The sequence below is a fragment of the Poecilia reticulata genome, linkage group LG5, assembly GCF_000633615.1.
Source record: "Poecilia reticulata strain Guanapo linkage group LG5, Guppy_female_1.0+MT, whole genome shotgun sequence".
NCBI classification, from domain to species: domain Eukaryota; kingdom Metazoa; phylum Chordata; class Actinopteri; order Cyprinodontiformes; family Poeciliidae; genus Poecilia; species Poecilia reticulata.
The window spans coordinates 5,229,448-5,252,630 of NC_024335.1; the positions used below are offsets into that span (position 1 = coordinate 5,229,448).

The window sequence follows — 23,183 nt, forward strand, 5'->3', positions numbered from 1 at the left end:
CTCACATTCCGGCGGCAGCTAATGCTGGACCTCTAGTGGAGTCATGTCAGGTGAGCCTGCTGGCAAGAGCCCAGGATATAAAGCTGTACGTTACAAAAGATGGAGCCCACCGCTGAGCTGGAACCACGGGAGTGACAGTTTCATGATGTAATTCAGAAATACCCAGAATGAATATCCAGTGAAACCACAATATTACACAATGTTACATTCAGTCAGAAACCAATACGGTAAAGCGTTTAATTCACTAATAATACACGGGACTTCTCAAGTTATTTTAGCAAAAAGCAGAGTAACAAGGAAAACATTTGCATAATTTTGTGGCAGTTTTTCTCAGCATTTCAGTCAGGGTTACCAGAAGCTTCTGCAAGTGCTGCTGAGAACTTGTAGTCATTTATGAACTGGACCTGTCATCATCTTTACGTATTACTAAGTGAAAGAGAAGAGAAATCACCCATCAACGTCCACAATAAGCCTCTATTAGCTTCTGCTTGTGCAGAAAAAAACAAAAACAAAACATAGTTGTCGTATGCACAGGTAAAACGTTGGTGCCAAAACCAACAAGAGGAAGACACTGCAGGGAGCTTTTTTTTTTTTTTTGTAGTGTGTCCACATGTGAGAGTTCAGTGGCCCTCTGCAGTCGGAGATTTGGTCGGACTCTGATCTTGAGGTTTATTTAAGCTGAATTCCGTGGGCTCATCAGGACCGGGTTACAAAAATCCTCCTATAGAACTAGAAAGAATGTGCAGCGCATACAGTTCTGCATAAGGCACAAAGGCATGTCTTTGGAGGTGGGGGCAGGCATCAAAAGACAGGCAGAGGAGGGATTTCTTTTTAGAGGCTGGGGGCAAAGAATGTATTTTGGAGCTCCCACTCAATGCCAAGGCGAGACAGGGGGAGGCGTACAGTTTTGTAGTAATGGGAGTACTTACAGGGGGGGGTGAACGTTCGGATCTTTAAAACTCCGCTGTAAACAGAACTTTCTCTTGCTGTGCTTCTTATCTCACCCAGATGGGAAACAACTCATTTGATACAGTTCTTTGCAAAAGTATTCACACCTCTTTAACTTTATTGGGATTTTGTAATGGGTAATTAGAAAGTGTAAAGAAAATGCTTTCAATTATTGGTGTGGATATGTATTCATCCATCGTCTATACCAGGGGCAGGCTGACGACTGATATCCTCTCCCTCCAGTAAAATATGGTGGAGGCAGCATCATGCTCGCGGGATATCTTTCTTTGGGGATGGATGGAGATAATCATAAGAAAATCCTTGATGAAAACCTGCTAATAGCTTCATCTTCCAGCAAGACAGCAATCTTAATCTTACAGCAACAATTAAATGGTTTAGCTACAAACATATTGATGTGTAAAACTGGCTGAGACCTAATCAAAAATCTGTGGTGATACTTGAAACCTAAACGTGTTCTTTTTTAATCTGACGGAGCTTCAACCATTTTGCAGAGAAGCATGAGGACAAATTTCAGTCTCTAAATTTACCAAGCTGGTAAAAATACCTCAAAAGATTTGTAGTTGTGATTGCAATAAAAGCTGCTTCAAGGTTTTGAGACAAACATTTTAGATTTTAATTTACATTAATATTGTACAAACCAAGTGTGAAACTTTGTGTTGGTCTATCAAACAAGATCTCAATAAAAGACAATACCATATTCAAGGTGCTGTTCTTGTTTCAAATCCTTTTTTCTTTTTTTTTTGTTAATTATCTTTTCATATTTGGCATGAGACTACATTATATAACTTTAAAAAACAATAGTTATTCTCAGGAAGAACATTTATTAGAGCAGGAGTCAGAATGTAGATGTACCTAAATTAATCATGTAGATGTATGCATTAGCATATTATATATTTCTATACAAATTTGACTCTGAAGAACAGAAAAATCCCAGAGGATGCACCAAAAAGTTGGATTTCCAACTTGGAAAGTCAGAAATGCCTCATCTGCTCCTCTAAAATGTGGTTAGAAATTGGAGATTTCACCTCTTACACTTTTGTCTGTCCCTTTGTCATACAATTACTCCAAAACATACTTAGCAACTTCTGTTAGTAAACGTGTTGCTGGAGGGATTGAATGCATTAAAACAGATCAATATGTACTTGCAGCTTCTCCTCGTTTCAAGATGCAGCATTCAGCTCCTTCAGACTAGCCAGCAGCAATTAGCAGACACCAAGTGGATCTACGTCTGCTCAGTTCATTATAGGAGCAACTTCTGAGTGAAACTCTGGTAAAAACGTTGTTAAAGGGTTAATGGGGGAACGTTGTTGTGATGACTTTCTGAAGGCAGAGTTTCAAAAAGAGCAAGAGCTTCTTAAAGAGACAGAGGCCCAATTCGAAGGCATTAAATTAGGAAGCAAAATTTCTTTTAAGTTGTGTTTGACATATGCAGTATTTTTATAACGGCTGGAAGTAATGTGCTATCACATGCTACTATATGTCTTGAAAATACTGGCCCTTTAAAAGGTAAGGAAACACCAACATTTTCAGAATGAATTATCTACAAGTTTAAGTGCAATAAAAGAGCTTAGAGCAGATACAAAACAACAAATCACACTGTGTTAATGCTTACAGTAAACATTAACACTGTGGCATCTTGGCTATAAAACCCTGGACATAAACCTCAATTGTACGGTTTGATTAGCACAAGTTTTAACCGCTAACAGAATAAAAATGTGCATCTCTTGCGAATGTTCACGCCTTTGCCAGTTCCTAGACGGCTAAGCCATCTCCATGACCTTCTTGATCCAGTCTACGTACACAGACACGCGGATGAAAATGTTGGGCTGCCCCGGGTGTCCGCAGCGCCTCATGGGGATGATCACGCCCTCCAGCACCCAGCAGTCGGCGTTCTGACACGCCAGAGGGCCGCCATAGTCTTTCTGCAGACACACAGCAACAACACTCCGGAGTCATTATTTGTCTCTGTTATGACTGAGTGTCACTGCCGAGGTGGGAAACATCTTGCAGTCACATCTTGCCAGTTCACTTACATTGGCCATATGGTGGATGTGTTTGATTTATAGGAACTTATAAATAGCTGTATGTTCTCTCCTCAAAGCAGGATAAATCAACAGGGTTTTTTCTGTATGAGGGGATTTAATCTACAGCAGTTCACATGCTTTACTTGTCAAAGGAACAGTTTCATATTTAGTTTTCACATTTAGTCACTTTTTATGAAAGATTTGGAAAGCATTATTTATTAGCTTTTAATTTCTGGAGTGACATTTCTATTAGTGCTTCTTTTCTGTTATATCATTGTTTTGGGCTATTGGAGACTTTAGTAAGAATAAAAGAAAATGCTAAGAGTTTAGGTTGTCTTGTGGGCTTGGCAGTGGGCAAAGTCCAATGTTCTGAGTTATATATGCTGGTGTGTAGTAAACATAAGGTTTATTTCCTCTCCCTGTCATCCCAATAAACCAGAGATCTAAAACAGAGTTTAAGTATTTGGCTTTTTGGGCCCTTCATAGTGACTCCTAACCCAACAAAAAAAAAAAAAGCAAAAACAATTGTGCTTTTAACACTGCTTCTAAATAGAGAAGGTAATTTAAAACACAAGTGTATTTTAAATGTAATTTTTGCGCAGAATTTCCACAACACATTGACAATAACGATGCAAGAAATATTAGAAAAGGAATGGCTATTTAATTAAACCACAAAATAAAAATTTTCTAGCACCTAGAAAATCAACCTCACGATCTCCATGATGCTGTTTGTTCACTAAAGTTTTCTAACAAAGTTGTGAATTCTTCATCTGCTTACTAAGTAGACAACCTCTGAAGTCAGTTGGTGGCACTGGATTTCATTTAGGGGCATCAAAGTGCCACGGGGTTGGATTACAAATGCATGAAATACGTTTTATAATTTTCACTTGTGGTTAAAGTTGAAAACTTTGTTGTATTTTCTTTTCAATGAATCACTCTGCTGGTTTATCACATTAAACCATAAAAAAGTGCATTGAAGCTTTGAAGAGATAAAGTGAGAATACTTTCGCAAGACACTGCATACCTCTAGGCTACACAAGGGGTCAGCTTAATGCTTGCATGATAGTCAAAAAGTGTGTTTATTGTATTTATAATGTCCATTATTTCTGTAAACGTAAAGAAAACTGCATGAACTAAGAAGAAGGCAGCCATCGACATGTTCACTGCAGACACCTACCTCACAGGCACCAACTCCAGCCTGAAAAGAGTTTGTGCACATCTCATTTTCTCGAACGCGACCTCTGAAGTATCTGTTGCATTCAGTGTTGCTGATAACCGGCACGTGTGCAACATTGAGGACAGTCTCATCTCCTGTACCTGAAGAAACAGCGACAAAAAAACTACAGCAAGCAGTACGCTCAGAAAAGGCGTGGAGATTTCGCCCTCTCTCTCATTTGCATGCAACGTTACTTCAACCTCAAGTTTTTAATCTTTTGCAGGAAGTGCATCCGTAGCCTCCCGACTCCAGAGTCTCTCTTACCTCTTGTCTCACCCCATCCGGCTATTTCACACTTTGTGTGCTCGGGCACTATGTAGCGCTCAGGAGGGAGGCAAATCTGAGAGACGCGCTCGTTGAACTGGGCCGGACTTGAGACAGACAGAACGCACAGTCAAAGGAGAAACTTTGGTAGCTATTATGTGCAAGTGGTTGTGTGTGAGGGTGTGTCCTGATGCACGATTATACACACTACTCCAGCTGTAGCATGACCAGCTGAGACTCAGAGGGTCCACACACAATCTTGGTGAGAGGAATGGTTTGCATGCCAGGCTCTCCTTCCTGCGGGTCACGGAAAAGAGTTCCCATCATGGCGGAGTACCCAGGAAGGTCCACATAGCTGTCAAAAAATAAAAAATAAACATGAAGACAAGCATAAAAAAGGCTGCTGCTTATGTATTTAAAATAAAACGATAAGATTATGTCATGTATTTTTGTTTTAAATCTTTTCTGTAAATACCTAAAGGGTCGTAATTTAACCCAAGGTTATCATAAATCTCATACAGGCCGGTGCTTGTATATAAATGCAACAAATAAATAGTTATATTTTTATGGAAAAAAAAATCCTGTGTTACAATACACTACCACAATAAAAGATTATTTTATTTTATTTTTTGCAACTACCAATCTTCGTTTGAAGATTGGTAGTTGGTAGTTCTCGATGCTAACAAATGCATCGAGAAAAGGACGCCATTTTTAAACCAAACTGATGTAAAATGTTAGATCTTCTTTTCATTTTCTGTGTTTTCAAAGTTAATAATCTGACAAGAACTTAAAAAAAACAAACAAAAAGCAGTTGTAGTTTGAAACTATTACAATTTATAAACCAAAAGTAAAGGTTGGTGTACCACACTCACTGACTAAAAAAAGGGTTTTTCTACCTGATATTTATTTATATGTTAACTAATAAATTAGCCATTGTACATTGGCATTATTGCTTCAATTGAGCTATGTTCACTGTTATTATATTGTCGATTTTTACATTAAATACATATAAATTAGCTTGCTATCCCAGCTCCACGTTTGACGTGTAAAATCTTCCTAAATGAACTACCAGGAGGAGAAGCACTGCTTTGTGCTGATCACCCATCTGGGATTCACCAGAGATCCTCCACAGAAGTGGTTTCCTTTCCTGCACACAAAGAGGTCAGAGGTTATTCACAGCGCAACAGAGACTGTTTTGATAGTTCATCACCAAACGCCGTCAGCTGTCAGCCTGACCTGTCTCTGAGGCTCACAGTCCACGGCGAGTTCCCAGGGATTCCATTCACGATACGCAACCTGGTCGGCTGGGGACGGTCGTCTCTCTTCCCGCACTCGCTGAACTCCACCGTCTCTGTGTTCACAAAAAGACAACAATGTGACCGCGCAAGAAAACCACAGCGTCTTCTGAGCAGCTTTTAGTCCATGTTAATTTGCAAACTAACCTACTGTTTCTGTCAGTGGCAATTTCTCTCCAGCTGTTTGAAAGCAACAGAAAACAAAACAAAGGCATTAAAGTAATAAAAAAAGAGGACTGGATAAATGGTTTTCTTGAACTAGTTTAAACTTAACACACAAAAAGCAGAGGTAAGTACCACACTGTTTAATGGCGCAGTAGTCAAACTCAGTTTTGGGGTCAGTGGTGTAGCACCAGGGCCCGTGTTGGTCCCCGTCTGGGTTACGACAATAGTTCTCCGTCAGGTTGGCGTCCGGGTGCGTCCGTGGGTTTATCCTAAAAAAAAAATTTTAATCGCACAAATCTAAATATATTAGTCAGTAATGTGCTTTGCTTTGTAGGAGGAGGTTGTCTGTTACTGCGGATTGTTTGTGTAAATGCCCCAAAGTATCACCACACCTGGTCTGATGAGGTGTGTTCACGTTCCATTTCTGACAGGTGATGCCTTTGCGAGTTTTGCGGACGACGCCTCTGTAGTTTTTCCCATTTTCATTGTAGCAGTCTGGGAAGATAAAAAGATTATTGTCTTAAGTAGAGCTGGACGATATGGCTGAACGACTTATCACAATACAGGCGTCTCGATACAAAACTTATCACGATACCGGCGTCTCATATTAATCGATATTGATCATTATTGATTTGTTTTTTTTTTTGTTTTAAATATCTGAAATACTGTGAAACTGGTGGCATGACCTTTCAAGTTTTATTTATAGCTTTCACTCCATGCAATTGTTTATTATTTTTAAGCAGTAATGAATGACACCTTAACCTGCTACAAAAGTTACTCAACAGACTGTTGCTAAGTAACCAAAGAACGAATGAGTTGCCAGGCAACCAAACAGCACAGTGAGTTAGTTGATTCCATCAACCTTGCTTAGACCTTGCTGTGAGAGATGGAGCATTTAAAGACTTTCATTAACCTGTATCAGACGTATTGTCTGTTGATATTGATCACGTGTCTATTGCTGTATATATTGTTATTGATTTATTTAGCCCTAGTTATAAGTGAAATAAAACTGTCACGGAAGCGGAGGAGTGCATTGAGACCTTCACTGGATTTATTCTCAGATCATTTCTGAATCGAGGCGACGTACCCTCGGCCTCTATGTCGTCAGCGCAGCGTTTGATCTGCAGGCAGAGAACAGTCCTCATCTCTGGCACCGACGTGAAACACCAGGGAGCCTCAGAACCGTCTGGGTTACGGCAGTAGTTCTCCTCTAGACCCCTAGACGAGACGTAACCAAGAGTCAGTTTAGCACACAAATGATCCTGCTAATTTAGAGAATTAGACAGCCCACCAAATTTGCACAGTACCTGGCAAAAAGTGTTTTCACATCTTAAATATTTTCACATTTTTCCTGTTACAGTCACAGTCTGCTATATTTTATTGGGATTTTATTCATAAAGTAGTACAGAATAGTGAAATAAAAAGACAGCTGGCAAAAATAAAAATAAAAATTGTGCTTGTATTTTGATCTTTTTCTTATGGTTCAACATGTCTTGCTACATTTAGTTCATCATTATTGCCTATCTAATCCTTCTATTCTTCTGTTCTTTCTCTTGAATGTTGGTATTTATATCCATTTTGGTTTTAGATCTTTTCAGTCCATTTCAGCCATTTCTTTGTTTTATCATCCATTTTCCCTAAACCTACCTGTTTGTGTTTTAATCCTAAAGCTAATGATGCACTTCCACCCGAACACACCATGTTCACAGCAAAACACAGTGATGGCAGCATCGTGTTGTGGAAAGAATAGTTAATGGGAAGATTAAAAACTTGTTGTTAAAGGTGGTAAAAGTAAACGATGTAACATTTCCCTTCAATGATCCACTACTTTGTGTCGATCGATCACGAAGAATCCCAATAAAGGATATTGGGAGTTTGTGTTTGATACGCAAGCTAAACCAGTGTGATCGCTTTTACAAGACACTATACCTGGAGAACATTTAGTAAATGAAATTAAGTAAATCGTTGCTGAACAAAAAGTCTCAAGAAAACTTAAAACACGTCACTCTGCGGCCAACCAGTTTCACTCTGGAAATGCTAATAACCTGCCAGCAAGTGTTAGCAGAGAAATAAGACTGCAAGTTATTCCCTGCAGCTGCACTTGCACTAATTATCCTAATATACCGCCCCTTCCATTAAAATGAACGCAGTGCTTACTTGCACTCATAGATGTTTGGGATGAAGGGATGCCGATGAGGAACCTGGACGTCCCACCGCTGACAGGCGATGCCCGACGCCGTCTCGTTGACTTTGCCCCGATAGTCTTCGCCTCGGCCTCTGAAGCAGTTGGTGGTGAAGCTGGAGCGCTGCCTCTTCTCCACAAGGACTTCAGCTAAAATCAGGGAGAAGTGTTTTGAAGAAAAATTTGCTTTCGCATGCACATATATGAAGAAGGACAGATGCTATCATCAGAAGACACCTAATTTATTTAGCTGCAGCATTTTAAAGGGGAAGTATTTTGTATTTTCCATGGAACGTAATTACATTTTTATAGCACAATCAAGTAACTATGTTACCTTTAGTTGTTATAAACATGCAATATACACCAAATAGAACTTAAAATGAATTTAACTTTGTAATTTAACACCTTGAAAATGGGTCTCTGTCTCTTTAAGAAATCCCTGCTCTTTTTGAAACTCCGCCTTCAGGAAGTAATCACAATATGACTCCTCTAGCAAACACTTTTACTAGCGTTTCACTGAGAAGTAACTCCTATAACGAGCTCAGCTGATTGTCTACCAGGCGTTTGCTAATTGCTCCTGGCTAGTCTGAAGGAGCTGAGAGGGGGAGGGCTGCTCTGTGAGTAAGTTCAGTAGCTTGGAAACTGCAGCTCTCAGGATGAATGTTGAAGGTGGATCTATGTCCATTCAAGCATTTTGCATAGCTGAATGGTTACCATGGAGATTAAAGGATTTCTCAAACATGCATGAAAGAATCGAGTATTAAAACATGACGTAAAGCTCAAAAAAGTTGGCTTTACACAAAACTCAAGTCATATTTTAGACATGTCGCTGCATAATTCAGCCTTTAGACTTGGTGAAACACAGTGAATTAACACCCAGCTGGCAGTGTGGCCCATGTCTTTGTGAATCGCATCTTTCTGTTGCGGTTCTCATAGTTCATCTCAACTGAAGCTTTTGAATGTTCTTTCCTTTGCAATACTCTCAAGTCCACATTTATATCCATGTTTTCTGCATATCTTTTGCCACATTTTTCCTTCCACTCAACTTTCTGTTATATGCTCAATCACAGCCAACTTTTTCAGTGATTATTCAGTGATTAAAGAAGACAGCAGTCTCCCTAACGAATGGATAGCTTACATTTCTGTTTAAAAGATGCAATTGTGTTGGTCTAGCTATAAATCATATTAATCCAGATTAGCAGAAAAAAAAAACATTCTACGTTACTATGTTGCTATGAAAACAGTTACTTTCCTACCATGGACTTTCTTTGTTGAAACTTTTAAACATTTATTAAAACATAGCCAGCGTTTCTGAATAGATTTAAAAGGACAAAAAAAAAGTCAATAAAAGGGACTCAAGAAAGCATACAATGCAATTAAATAATGTAAAATAAAGTATTAGTGGCGTGTAGTGTTTTCATCAATTATCTCACCACAAGATGGCGCTCTTTTCAAGCTTTTGTTGCGCCATTGATCTGTTTTATCGCCAGATAAGTTTGTGCTGTTATTGACACGTTACACAACTCATGCTGAATGTTGTTGAAAACATTGAACTGCTGCTTAAAAACAATTACATAAAAATAATCCTTCACATTAAATTCTATTAGTTTTTTATTGATCAGTCAAAACAAATCAGCAGAAAAATAATAACAAATAAGAAACCAAGCAAATAAAAACTAATTTAATCCTTAACAAGTTGCATGAGCAACAAAACAGCTTTAGGGAGTTTGCTTCAATTAACCCTCACTGAACCGAAAAACGTCTGAGAGTCAAACTTAAAATCTTGGACAAACATCTGTTTGGTTCTGCTGAACCCGACACACCGGTACCAACCCTGAAATGGGTCAGATTTAAGAAGCTAATGTGCCAGACAATAACAAGGTGATTTAATTACTGCAAATTAATAACACAACCAGTCCCATGGTGTTTTTCAGGAATCAGTTTTTTTTCTTTCCACACTAAAGCAAATAAATAAATGAAAACAGTAAACTAAACTATGTAATAAGACAAACTATTGCAACTAAATCTACAGTCTATAATTATTAGAATAAAAAATGTTATCCACAATGTTTACATTTAGCATTCAGTGACATAAATCTGTACATCCAGCTTTAAACGTGGAAAACATGGACAAGTTTAGGATTTTTGTGCAGAAAAATGAATATTTTCTTACTGCATTTGCTGATGTCGCAGCTCTCTCTCTCTGTTTCCGGGTCGGTGGTGTAACACCACGGCACCGGAGAGGCGTCCGGGTTACGGCAGTAATTATCATCTAAGCTCTTGTCAGGGTACCTGAAATAGAAACACATTGCATTAAAACATAATAAAAGATTAAAGCCAAATATTAAACAGTGTTGATTAAACTGCCACAACAATTATTTGCACCTCTTGTAAAGATATATTTTAACTTACTGTTGTTTCTACACTTGGGTCTGTGGTCAGCCTTGTTTTTCCACAAGATTTAATAATTTTTCTGACTGAATATATTGGTCAGTTGCTTTCTCTACATTTATGTGGTTTACTTTAGAAGACATGTTGTTTTGTGTTTTCCATTTCAAACAATGTCTACAGAAAAATAGGTTTCAATTTTGCATCCTACAAAGACAGAAATGCCTGGATACATTTTTGAAGGAAGTAAAAGTTCCTCAACACTGAACATGAAACAGTAGCAGGTAGATAATTTAAAATTTGTCCAGCTTCATTTATCCTGAAAAAAGTAAATTATTTGAGGTACCAAAATGTGCAGCTAATTTAAAACAAGGTTATTTCATAATCCCCCCGTGTCTATGCTAATAAAAATTTTACTTTACTTTAAATTTCTACCCTGAGGTGCATTTCTTAACCACTCAAACACAATCGAGTGTAAAACTAAACGAAACTTAAAACTTTAAAGATCATTACTTCGTCTGCTGTGCGTGTATTTTGCTCAGTGACATCACAAGAGGCACAGGAATCAAAGGTTCAGCAAGCATAGTGTTAACTAACACTATGCGAATTTGACAGACTCTGATCCATTCAAGTTGCGCATGAAGGGGTTCAACCATAAATGAACCAAAGTTTTACTCTGATGACTCCTGCGCCTTGGAAGATACTGCCACTGATGACAAAGTAAAAGCTAGAGCTGAAGCTGAAGTAGTTTTTTAAACTACAGTTGGTACTATTCTGATTCTGAAAACACTCTATTCTACATATATCACCTTAAACAGCTACGTTATTTCCCTTTACAGTAGAACTGCAGGTAGTCTGAACTCATATTCCCAGAGCAACTTCTCTGTTGCTCTTAGGCTGAGACATTTTTATTTATTATCTCCTCTAGTTTGATTGGAATTATCCATCGGCTAATAAAGACACAATAACGGCTGAATATCTTCCATAATGAAATTTGTCCTTTTCACAAACTGCTTCTATGTTTTTTTTTATTATTATTATTATATTGGACGATCTTATTGAAATCCAAGATAAATTTTCTCCTAGAGCACAACTACTTTGCTACTGCTATAAGGTAAATAGAAATGGAGAAATTTGATTGAAAACATGCAGAAAAAGGGAGGAAAGACATTTCTGCAGAGGATTTCAAATAAGTTGCCTTATATCTTTGTGATGTCATCCCAGGATATTGCACATGGAAGCTTAAATTGATTGTTTATCCTGATTGAAAAATTTAAAACTGAATACCCGGAAAAATAGCAAAACCACAACACATGTCCCTGTCGGTGACCAGCAGCATCTAAAGAATAGCAATGCATTGCAGCAAAGAAGCCAATCAGTTTGGTAAGCTCACTAAAAGCAGAGCAGCCATGCATGAACATGTACTTTTCAGGCTGGTAGATGTGTTGATGAGGGAATTGCTGATCCCATCTCTGGCACTCTTTGCCGCTCTCAGTGTGATCCACCTGCCCTCGGTAGTCTTCTCCGTTGCAGGTGATGCACACCTCTGCAAAAAGTCAGACATTTTTATACAAGCAATGAGAAAAACTCAAAAATAAGCAAACCATCAGTTGTTGCTAATAGAGTTAAACTTTTTTAAAAATCTGTTATAATCTATTTGTGAGACAAAGTAAGAAGAACAGGAATTGATTCATATTTCTGTCAATGATCTGTTTTTTTAGGCAAATGTTTTTACAAAGATGCTGAAACTCAGCCAGAAAACTGCAGCCATGTTTTCCATGCATATGATGTTTCAACAAATCAAAAGCTCTAAGCAGCGATATTTTTAGTTTCTCTTCCCATTGAAGTCGTACATATAACAATCTGCTTTGCAAAAAGATGATTTTCACAAAAAATATCTTTTGTGAAAATGAGTGAGAACCTGAATTTTTCTGTCAACGACTTTTTGTTTGTTTGTTTGTTTGTTTGTTTGTTTGTTTGTTTGTTTGTTTGTTTGTTTGTTTGTTTGTTTGTTTGTTTGTTTGTTTGTTTGTTTGTTTGTTTCAGGCAGATATCTTTACAAAGATGCTAAAACTTGCATTCAACAAAACTTCAGCTACTGTATGTTTTCTGTACAATATTTCAACAAACCAGAAGCCAATACGTAAATCAGTATATAATTTGTTGCTAATAGAGGAATAGTTTTTTTTTTTTTTTTTATTTGTGAATATAATCTTCTTTTTATGAAACAAAGTGAAAAAACAAACAAACCCCGAATTGTTTAACTCGGGCATCCTTTTTTTTTTTTTTTTTTTTTTTTAAGAAAAATGTCTTTACAAACACGCTAAAACTTGCACTAAAAGCTGCACCCATATTTTCTGTACAACATTTCAACTACGCGTTCTTCAGTTTTCCATCCTGTCAAATATGGGGTTCCATTCGTGTCAAAAATAAGTAGAAGCTATTTGTGTAGATGTCGTTGGTCTATGTCGTTGCTATGTGTCTTTCGTAGAGGTGGTTGGTCTATGTTGCATGTAGATGATGCATATGTAGATGTTGCATATGCGTTCGCTGCATATGTGGTTCATGTCAAAGTCGTACCGTCTTTGCACTGTGGGATGTTGCAGCTTTCGTAGCGCCGCTCCGGGTCGGTGGTGTAGCACCACGGGCCGATCCGATCCCCATCCGGGTTCCTGCAGTAGTTCAGCTCCAGACCGTTGGTGGGCGAAGGAGTCCATCTGAGACAAACAGGGTGACGGATTGACCCACATAATGTGTGGGTGGTGACATTCACTTTACATGCTCACGGCGGCTGGATAAACACAGGACTGAGAGAGAAAAGCCGCAGCGCTCTGAAGAGTCACTGCGATGTTTGTTTTAGTAAAATCGACAGAGATCTGGACGTTTCATCTGGAGTTGCACAATTTGGGTTTCCCATGAGGTTGGCACACAGTTGGGCGAAAACAACTATTCAAATGTAATCAGACCATCTTTATTTATTACATCTGTTTCTTTTTGCATAATTTTGATGTGTGTTTTGCATGTTTATGAAGAAAACCGGGACCAGATTGCTTCTGAACAGCTTTCTTTCTCTCTCTCTTTTTGACGTTAACATTGGTTAGACTGGAAACTGAAGGCAAAAACAAAACGGATAATCCAACTAAAAAAAAAATTAGTTAATAAGTTACAAGTAATTAAATCAAGTTTAACCGAGTAAATATATTAAGTGTAAGTTGTCATGTTAAACAAATGTAAATAATTAAGTAAATATTTTATATCAAGATTTTAGTTGTTCATATTTTGTTTTTGCAGTGCATTCTATGGAAATCATTCAGATTTACTATCAAGTTTTGATATTTTTCTGTAAAACAACTGATTTATGTACACTTATTTGTTAATAAATATTACAAACAGAAACAAGAATTAGATACTCTTAAGTATTTTTTTATTTATTTTGTTAGTTTGAAGTTAATATTTTTCTATTTCCTTCACTGATTTAATTTTAAGCAATCAAAGCAAAAACCGGATCTTCCAAAAATAGCCAGAGAGTAGACTATCCTCACTTTATCTGTGTTTATATTTTTTTAATGTTTGAAAAAAAGTTATTTTTTTGTTAAATAAATATAAGATAGGGATATATAAGGAATACAACTTGACATTTCTCAGTAAAGAACTGACTATATGATGATTTGTCATTTTTTAAATTATTTGTTCGTCACATTGGAGTTTAAATGTATTTTAAAATTGAATTGAATTCAAAATTAATTTATTAATTATTTATCAAGATAACCTCAATCACAATTAATAACAATAATAATTAAAATAATAGTAACACCTCTAATTTTAATAATAAAAATAATGAATAATTAAGTTGGTCAAGTTTAAAAATAACTGAAAACAGACATCCTGAATGTGGGGATAATAAATCAGATCATCTCATCTTTTGCAGAAGTTTTTTTTAATTATTATTATCTAAATCATCTTTTGGCAATAAAACCTTTAAAAAAAATTTCTTTTCTTTTTTTTCTCATTTTTATGCAAATATCAGTTTTGGCAAAAGGAAGAAAGTGAATATTCTTGGTATTTTTAAATAAATCATTTGCAAAATCAAATTGACAGAAGTAAATATTAGAGATAAACTCTTAATAAGTGATATCTTTAAAAACCCCTCTATATGACGCATGTTTATGATACTTGCTGACTTGTACAGGAAAAACAAATCACCTGTGATCGTGAGGAAACTTTGACCACCACTGCTGGCAGGTGAGTCCACTTTTAGTGGTGAAAACTTTCCCCCGGTAGTCTTCCCCTTTACCTACAATGCACTTCCTTACATAAACTGCAAAAACAAACCAAAACAGTTGTTTAAAAAAAAAAAAAAAACAATTCCTGCGAAGCTGATTTTCACCAGTCACCTCTTCACCTTTCTTCTCGTAAAGATCACAGTTGACGTTTCTCTTTACTTCTGCGTTGCTTCCGTCGGCAACCCAGGGCAGATGTTTACAGGTGCCAACCGGACGAATCTCGTAGTTGAAAGCTCTGGAGATGAGAAATGTTTTTCAGTGTTTTTTTACAACCAGATAAATTACTAGTTATGCATGTTTGGAGAGGGAAACTGTGAGCGATGTTATCGGGTGTGGGAGATTCAGTGTCTAGCTGCAGAGCAGGGAGGAAATGTGTGCAAATAAAACACTTTTTTGTCACAAACAAAGCTACAAAAACAGTAACTTTGAGGACAAAAGTATATCTTACAGACTGTTTCCCTATTTAGGAGCTTTGGCAACTGCTCAAACTTCCAACTCTGACAGATATGGATGAGGGGTTTAATGCTGAATTTGCATCATGATTCATCACGATGTAACATGAGGGGCGGGGGGGCGGGGGGGGGAGTGTACGTGGATAGAGTTTTTCCTCTCTTTGGGCAGCAATTAAGATGTTTAAAGTGACAGCAGGAGATAAAATTAGCCTGGAAGAGGACAGCGCTTAGTGTAGGCTGATGGCAAGACACGTTCTGCACATGCAGGCTATGTTGGCGCTTGTTTTCTGCTCACTTTTAGAAAATCGAACTAGAAAATGCTGCAGAAATCCAGAATATTTATGTTTAAAGTGAGCATAAAAAGAGATTGGAGAAATTTTACTTAAAAAGGTTCAAATTATTATTTTGTTTTGAAAAATTTCAGTGCAACTAACAAACAGGGATATGTTTACACAAATGAATCTAATTTATGAGCTTTATAAAGGTTTAGTTGGGCAGAAAAGTGTGCTTTACATCTCTGTTGACTTCATTGATATCTGAAAGCAAACCTCTGGTTTTAATATGAATACTACTGAATATATTGACCCTTGCAAAGGTTTTCAACCACATTAAACTTGTTTTATATTCGGTAACAACAACTACTAACTCTGATGTGTTTTATTGGGGATATCAGAAAGCACTGGTTGTGTTTTTCATGTTATATCTGAAAAGATACCAAAAAAGAAATGCTGTATATCTACCAGACTGAATTTTATGCCCATTTTTCTTTTCAAAACAGCACAACTGTAACTAAAATGAAAGGAAAGAGTCTGTAAACATAATGTTTACATTTTTGTAAAGTATTGTCAAGTGGTTTTATGTTTAGACTTTGACTAGGCCATTCAACTACAACTTTGTAGATCTGGTTTTATATTTAAGTAACAAAAAAACCCAAGTAAACAAATAAAAACTAAATCAAGCCCAGTGTTAGTCTCTTGCAGCCTCTAACAAGCTTTACTTTACATACATTTCCTGTAGTTAACCATATTCCCAAAGAAAACAATTCCCACAGCATGATGCAGCCGCTACCGCACTGAAGACAAGGGATGGTGTGTATTCAGAGAAATGCGAAGCGATTCTTGTCTGCAGACGGTGCGGTTTCACCTGCAGTCCTGAGATTGTGAGCAGCGGCTTGCACACTCCTCCAAGTTCAAACCCGGCAACATCTGCATCCGAGCCGCGTTCCAGGCGGTGGGAACGAGCTCCCTGCCCTCGGAGCGCTGGTAGTCGTTGAGAGAGCTGCGGAGCGCTGTTCATGCACAGCAGAACCCCAGAGATAATGCACATGTGAACGTGTTGATGCTGACAGAAACGGTCAGCAGCAGATCAGTGGCACCATCAGGAACGTTTGGACATGACCCTGCACACATGCAACCTTTGGACCAAGACTCTCCTGCTGCTGTTTTGTGTATTGTGACAAAGGAGAGCTTCAGATAGCTGCATGTTTGCACTTAGCTGCTGAAACACACCTAATACTTTTGTCATTTTTTTTGTCATGTACCCAAAACAAATCAATCTTCTAACTATTTACTGGGAATTATCGATTACTTTTTCTGATTTCAATTTTTTAAATCATATTTTCTGTCTGCGATACAACTTAATTTCAGCGTAAATCTGGTAAAGTGTCTCTATAAGTATATAAATGAAACATTTAAAGGTCTTAACTTAGTATAAATTTGGGGAAAACCCAGGATCTTACCAGTAGTCAATCCAGTAGTCAGGAGAATACAGAGCAGAAACGGCTTCATTGTTTGCTTTTGAGGATGATAGCACTCTTTTGAATGATCAACTCTGATTTAATTACAATGAGGTGAGTCTGAATTTTGCACTTCTGACTACAAGCCCACCTCAAATAATTTTAAAAACAATAAAAACCCTTAAAGGTTCAATAAATCGTCAAAAATCTTCACAGAAAGTCAGAAAGCAGAAATCCAACAGCCCAGCGCAGAGCACTAAGCCGCTAACCAAACAGTAGCCTTAATCCCCCAAACAGCTAATCAATAAGCTTATTAATCATTAATAAGCAGTGACACATCGCCCTGTGGTCTGTAGTTGTCCAGACAGCCGCCAGGGGGCAGTAGGGTCGTTTTTAGCTGTGTTTTCCTTCTTTCTTCTCATTTCCCGGGGAGTTAAAGTGAAACTGCAGCTGCTTCCTTGTTTGCATCTTTTTATTTTCTACAGATTAATCATCGCTGTTCGGGTAAGAACATGCTCACAGTCTCACCGCGGTTGTCATGAAGGTGCAAATAGCGTGAACTAAATGGAAAATGAGTTAAGGTGGACTTTGATCAAACCCCGAAACTCTGCAAACCTTTTCACGGTGCAATGATCACACATCAGCTGCAGACAGCAGAAAGAAAAACATGTGGATGAACAATAAATGGAGACATAAAGCAGATAGATGTTTCTTTTTGTGTGTGAACGGTCTAATCTGCAACCTGTGATTTTATTGCCAATCCTTTATTAAATCAGCAGGAAGTCACTTCAACCTGTTGTTTCTCTGCTGAATCAGCGGGAATACTTTAGTTTTTGATGCAGTCTCTACAGGTGTTCCAACACTTATCAGAGCTTTTCTAATTTCTGCTTTGGCTCCACTGGGTCTGGTGTCTTTCTGTGCTGGAAAAATACAAAAGTGTTGACCCATGCTCCACATCATCCATTAAATATTTCTAATTTTTACCCTACTTTTGTATAGATGTTTGTCATTTTACTTTAGTGCTGCTTAAAAGTATTCACTACCGTAGTTTTTTACAGCCTGTAATGGATTACAAGGCCTTTTCTTGGGCTTTGAGGCTGTAAAATCCCAGTGAGATCTTAATAAAATTACTCCAAGAGCATGTAGTTCTGCAACAATGATCCATAACACGTCCAAGTCCACCTCTGAGTTACGTAAAGCAAACAAACAACTAGAAAAAGATTACAGTTGTACACTGGTCTAGTCTAAGTCTTTACTAAAACGAAGCACAGATTATTGATCAAGTCATTAATTCTCAAAATCCCTTCAATATGGCTGAAATAAAAGCATTCTGCAGAGACGAGCGGGACAAAATTCCTCCACAGCGATGTTAAAAAACATAAATGTATGCAAGTGGAAAAATAAATAAAATAAAATGGTGGTACATTTTAACGTAAGGCAATGCAGGTTTGGATAGCTTTTTTCCTAATAAATAAAGGAATCATCACTAAAAATGCTTTTTGCATTTACTCGGGTTAAAATCTGAAGATCTGAAACGTTTAAATCTAACAAAGCAAAAAAAAAATTTTGAAGGGGAAAATAATTTTTCTTACAGAGCTTTGTTTTCAAAAATGCTATTCAAGGTGACGATTAATCTGAAGCTCAGAAATGTCACTTGAATTTTAAAGAATATTTCTCACAGAAGGATTAAAGAATATGAATAAACAAATTAATCTGATTTAATGGCCTCTTATCAGTTTTAAGATGTTTTTTTTCTTATCGTTTCTATCTATTGAGTTTTGTTTTAGAAACTAGCGACACCATAAATAAGTCTTCCTAGGGACAGAAAAGGGATTTTATGTTAAAGCTGCTTCCAGTTCTGCATGTTTGATTGTTTTGCCCATAGATTTAAATTAATCAGCCACTGGTTCTTGCAGAAAATGATGAGCTGATATTTCAACCATTCATTCCGGCCTGCTCCAGCAGAAACACTCCTGTCTTTCAGAGGGGTCAGAGTTCAGACTGTGCAGCTTAAAGTTATGGGGTTTCCTGTTTAATTCGACTTGATTTGGTTGTTTCTCTCCAGGATGTCGGCTGTAAAGATGAGCGAGGGCAGTGTGGAGGTGGAGAGCTGCAAAGCTCCACTTTTCTACAGACAGAGCGAGCCGGGCGCGGGAGAAGCAAAGATGTCGGTTCTTCTCCTTCATGGTATTCGTTTCTCATCGGAGAACTGGCTCAACATCGGCACTCTGGAGACGCTGGCCAAAGCCGGCTGCCGAGCGGTCGCCCTCGACCTGCCAGGTGCGTCCAGTGTGAACAAACGTCAGATCAGTCAGTCAAAGCACGTCGGTAGTTGCCATTGAAAGAGCTTCACAAACGTAAATGCTAAAACTGTTGTCATGCGGATGCATGCAAGTGCAACACCGAATATAAGACAATAAGAGTTAAAGGGGCAGTATTATGTATTTTCCAGGCACATAGTGCCATTTCATCACATAGTCAAATAATTGTCTTCAGATTTTATAAAAAAAAGCTATATATCAAATATGACTTAAAATCAATGTGGGTTTGTAATTTAACGCCTTGAAATTGGACCTGTCTCTTTAAAAGCTCCTGCTGTTTTTGAAATGCCACGTTCAGGAAGTCAACACAACTTTGCTCCACTATTAAGCCTTTAGCAACATTTTTACCAAGATTGCACTGAGAAGCAGCTCATATAATGAGCTCAGCTAATGTACAGCTCCACCAGCTAATTGGTGCTGGCTAGTCTGGAGGAGCTGAGTGGGGGAGCTACATGGGAGGGCTGCTCTGTGAGGCAGAAGTTTGAAAACTGCAGCTCTGAGGAGGAGCTGCATCTCGGAGGCGGGGCTAGGTCCACCCAGGCGTTTTGCACATCTGAATGGAGATTAAAGGATTTCTCTAACATGCATGAAAGAATCAAAGCAACAATCCAGGCATGTTTTTGATGAGGGAATAACATAACATGATGGAAAGCTAAAAAAAAATAGATTTTACTTCATCTTTATTAGAATTAGAAACAACAAAACTCAGAAAAGTAAAGGGATATCAGACCGTTTAGATCAGTGGTGTACAAACTTTTTGCACTGGGACGACACTGGCACCTCAGTGGTTAACTATACTCAATTTAAAACAAAATAATTTTATCTGTGCAGCAATAAATTTAACATGAAACAAAGCAGAACAGACCAAATTACTGTTAGTCCGAATAAGGGTCCTAGATGTTCGCCTTTGCAAAAAAAAAAAAAAAGAAGAAAAAAAAAAGGTTTGCATCTTGCTAACTTTTCTGGTTGAATGTTTTCTATGTTGTTGGTCTAGAAAACAGTTTTCAATCTCCTTTAGGAGTCCTTTCTAAGTCTACTGTGAACTTTCCTGTCCTCAGAACTCGGCCGGTCAAAGTCGGCCAAAGCGCCGGCATCGGTGGGAGAACCGGCCCCCGCAGCGTTCCTGAAGGAAGTGTGTGAGCAGCTGAGTCTGAGCCCCGTCGTAGTGATCAGCCCGTCACTCAGTGGGATGTACTCCCTCCCTTTCCTCCTGGAGCATCAGCCTCTAATACGAGCCTACGTCCCCGTGGCGCCAATCTGCACTGAAAAATTCACAGCAGAACAGTACCGGAGCGTCAAGGTATTTATGCGAGAATGTGCAGAAAATACGGATTTTTTCAAATCTAAAAAATTAACTCTGTGTGTGCGCTTAGGTCCCGACACTGATCGTTTACGGCGACCAGGACACTCAGCTCGGAGAGGCGTCGCTCCGTAACCTGAGCAACCTGACGAACCACAGGGTGGTGGTGATGAAGGGGGCGGGACACCCGTGTTACCTTGAAGACCCAGACACCTGGCACAAAGCGCTTATCAACTTCCTGGAGACTCTGTGAGGCTCTTCGCTCGCTTTCAAGCAAAGAAATTCCCAACTAACACGCAAAGGACTGAAAGGAGCCAAACAAACAAATAACTCACAAGACATAAATGCACTACAAAACTACGCTTGCAAATCAAATCACTGGAAGGTTTTGATGTTTAATACATTTAGAAAGTCAGCGGCTTCTGTGACCACTAAGAAAAATGTCAGAAGTGTGATATCTCTACTGTTCCAGCTAACAGTTTGATCAAATCAATGCCTATTAACTATTTATATGAACTGCTTTTTTCCCCCATGTCGACCATTACTGCCCTCTTGTGGGCTGCATCAGTAACTGTAGGAAAGCCTTAACACCTGAACCTGTTTGTAACTAAACACATACCAGCATGCACATCTATTAAAAACCATAAGAAATAAAATTAACTCATATAAAGTTTGTAATTATTTAGCTTTCTGATATACTAACAGGACTTATTGATGGTTGACTGGAAAACAGACCAAACCAGGCTGTAGGTTTGGTTCTGGTCATTTGACCCCAGTTTCTGTTTCCATCCTTAAATTACGTTTTATTTACTTATATGGACTCCTGTGCTGCACTTTGCATCACGCCTGAAACCGATGTAAAGAATATCTTACCAGATCTATGGAGACAAAAGACCGGATTGTTGCTTTGTGATCCAAACTCATATTTTTAGATTTAAGTAAATTTTGCATTTAATTTGGAAACTGAAGTCCCAGAGTTTGTGCCAAAAGAGGCACATCATCCAGGTTCCTGGAGAACCTCTGATTTGGGAAGCCCTCTGCTGGCTTTGGTCCACTGTAAGGAAAATACCTGGACATTTCAGAGCCCAACATTCCCGTCTGCTGACGAGCTTTATGCAGATTTTAATTTCCTGCAGGGTTTGACACCTGCCCACACTACCAAGAGTACCGATACTTAATACTTAATGGCTGTAGTTTATTTGACAGCAAACATACAATTTAAAAGCTGCTTGAATTCACCTGAATAACATGATTAGGTCATCAACAACGCTCTCTCTAATTGTCTGATGCGTCTGTATCCAGTTATTTACAGGTACTGAATATTTTTGCCCCACATTTTTTGCCTGCAGACAAATAAACACACCACACAGCTAGATGAAGTGAAAAATATGAACATTATTTAATAACTGATTCTCTGTAATAAACAATTTGAAAATATTTTACAAGGAGTCACAGACACAATATTTTACAAATTTTGCCCTCTTCTTCTTTTTGTTTCATTTTTTTTCTTTTAAGCTTCATCTGTACAAAAGAATGGAGCGACATGGACCAGTGCCCAAAAGAGAAGGAGCTAAATCTTCCACGCGCACAAACATTCACGCTCACACACACGTACAATAAGTAAAACAAAAACGGAACAAAAAAAAAAAGAAAACCATTTCGACGTCAGATCTCAAACTTATCAACAGTGCTGTTTTCCTATATATAATTTTTTAACGTCACTTTAACTTCGACTGATTTAACTTTTTTTTTTTTTTTTCTCTAAATGTTGCCGTTTTTTTCACACTCTTTGTCAAACATGGTCACATAGCACCAGACTACAGACTACAGAATCACATACGCACGTCTTCCCCACAGAGACGCACCAACACAGAGGCAGCGAGGGTCGCGGGGGGGACGCTCTTTATGAAAACATTGCTTGATGTCTTAAAGCTGATCCCTCCCTCTCATCCCCAAGCTGGTCCAATTTGATATATTTTTTCTGTTTTTTTTTTTGTTTTGTTATTTTTCCGTTTTTGGCAAAAGGAAATCTGTCAAACCAGAGAAATCAGATGCGTGTTTCCAGTCGGGATTCACGCAAAGATGAAGCTGCAGGATTCGCCCGTGACCCTCAGTTTGACAGAACCGTGCTGCTCTGTGGAGACCCACTCCCCGAGCTCACTTCTGACACCACACACAGGGAACAGGGCTCCTACGCAATCTTGAAAAAAGACACGGAATTATGGGATTTGATCTGAGAATTTTCTCAATCTATGATAAGAAATGGAAGTAACTGTTCCATAATTTGAAGTTCTGGATTCAGGTAAAGCTTCTAAACATCTCAACTATTTTCTGACTAAATATAAAGCTCTGGAAAAAATTAAGAGATCACTGAAAATGACCAGTTTCTCAGATTTTACTCTGTATATGTACTCATGTAGATGTATATATTTGAGTAAAATGAACATTGTTCTTTTATTCTATGAACTATTGAGAACATGTCTCTGATATTCCATGCAAAATTTTAGTATTTATTTAAATGAGAAATGCTCATAATAACAAAAAAGATGCAGTTTTTCAGACCTCAAATGATGCAAAGCAAACAAGTTC

The 23,183-nt window shown here is 38.1% G+C and overlaps 2 protein-coding genes across 2 annotated transcripts; one reads left to right on the plus strand and one right to left on the minus strand.

The window, feature by feature from the left end:
• Positions 1–2,308: 2,308 nt before the first annotated feature.
• Positions 2,309–17,241, minus strand: mst1 (macrophage stimulating 1). The gene is made up of 18 exons (XM_008408676.2): positions 16,977–17,241; positions 16,382–16,526; positions 14,906–15,021; positions 14,707–14,821; positions 13,084–13,220; positions 11,929–12,049; positions 10,289–10,407; positions 8,091–8,265; positions 7,021–7,151; positions 6,326–6,428; positions 6,066–6,202; positions 5,916–5,948; positions 5,710–5,824; positions 5,543–5,620; positions 4,682–4,828; positions 4,474–4,580; positions 4,171–4,310; positions 2,309–2,891 (listed from the first exon to the last, which is right to left on the minus strand). The coding sequence occupies exons 1-18, from the start codon at positions 17,023–17,025 to the stop codon at positions 2,730–2,732; spliced, it is 2,130 nt and encodes a 709-aa protein (XP_008406898.1). The 5' UTR covers positions 17,026–17,241; the 3' UTR covers positions 2,309–2,729.
• Positions 17,242–17,371: 130 nt separating this feature from the next.
• Positions 17,372–22,665, plus strand: abhd14b (abhydrolase domain containing 14B). The gene is made up of 4 exons (XM_008408675.2): positions 17,372–17,477; positions 19,039–19,253; positions 20,353–20,594; positions 20,668–22,665. The coding sequence occupies exons 2-4, from the start codon at positions 19,040–19,042 to the stop codon at positions 20,845–20,847; spliced, it is 636 nt and encodes a 211-aa protein (XP_008406897.1). The 5' UTR covers positions 17,372–17,477; position 19,039; the 3' UTR covers positions 20,848–22,665.
• The last annotated feature ends 518 nt before the right edge of the window (positions 22,666–23,183 follow it).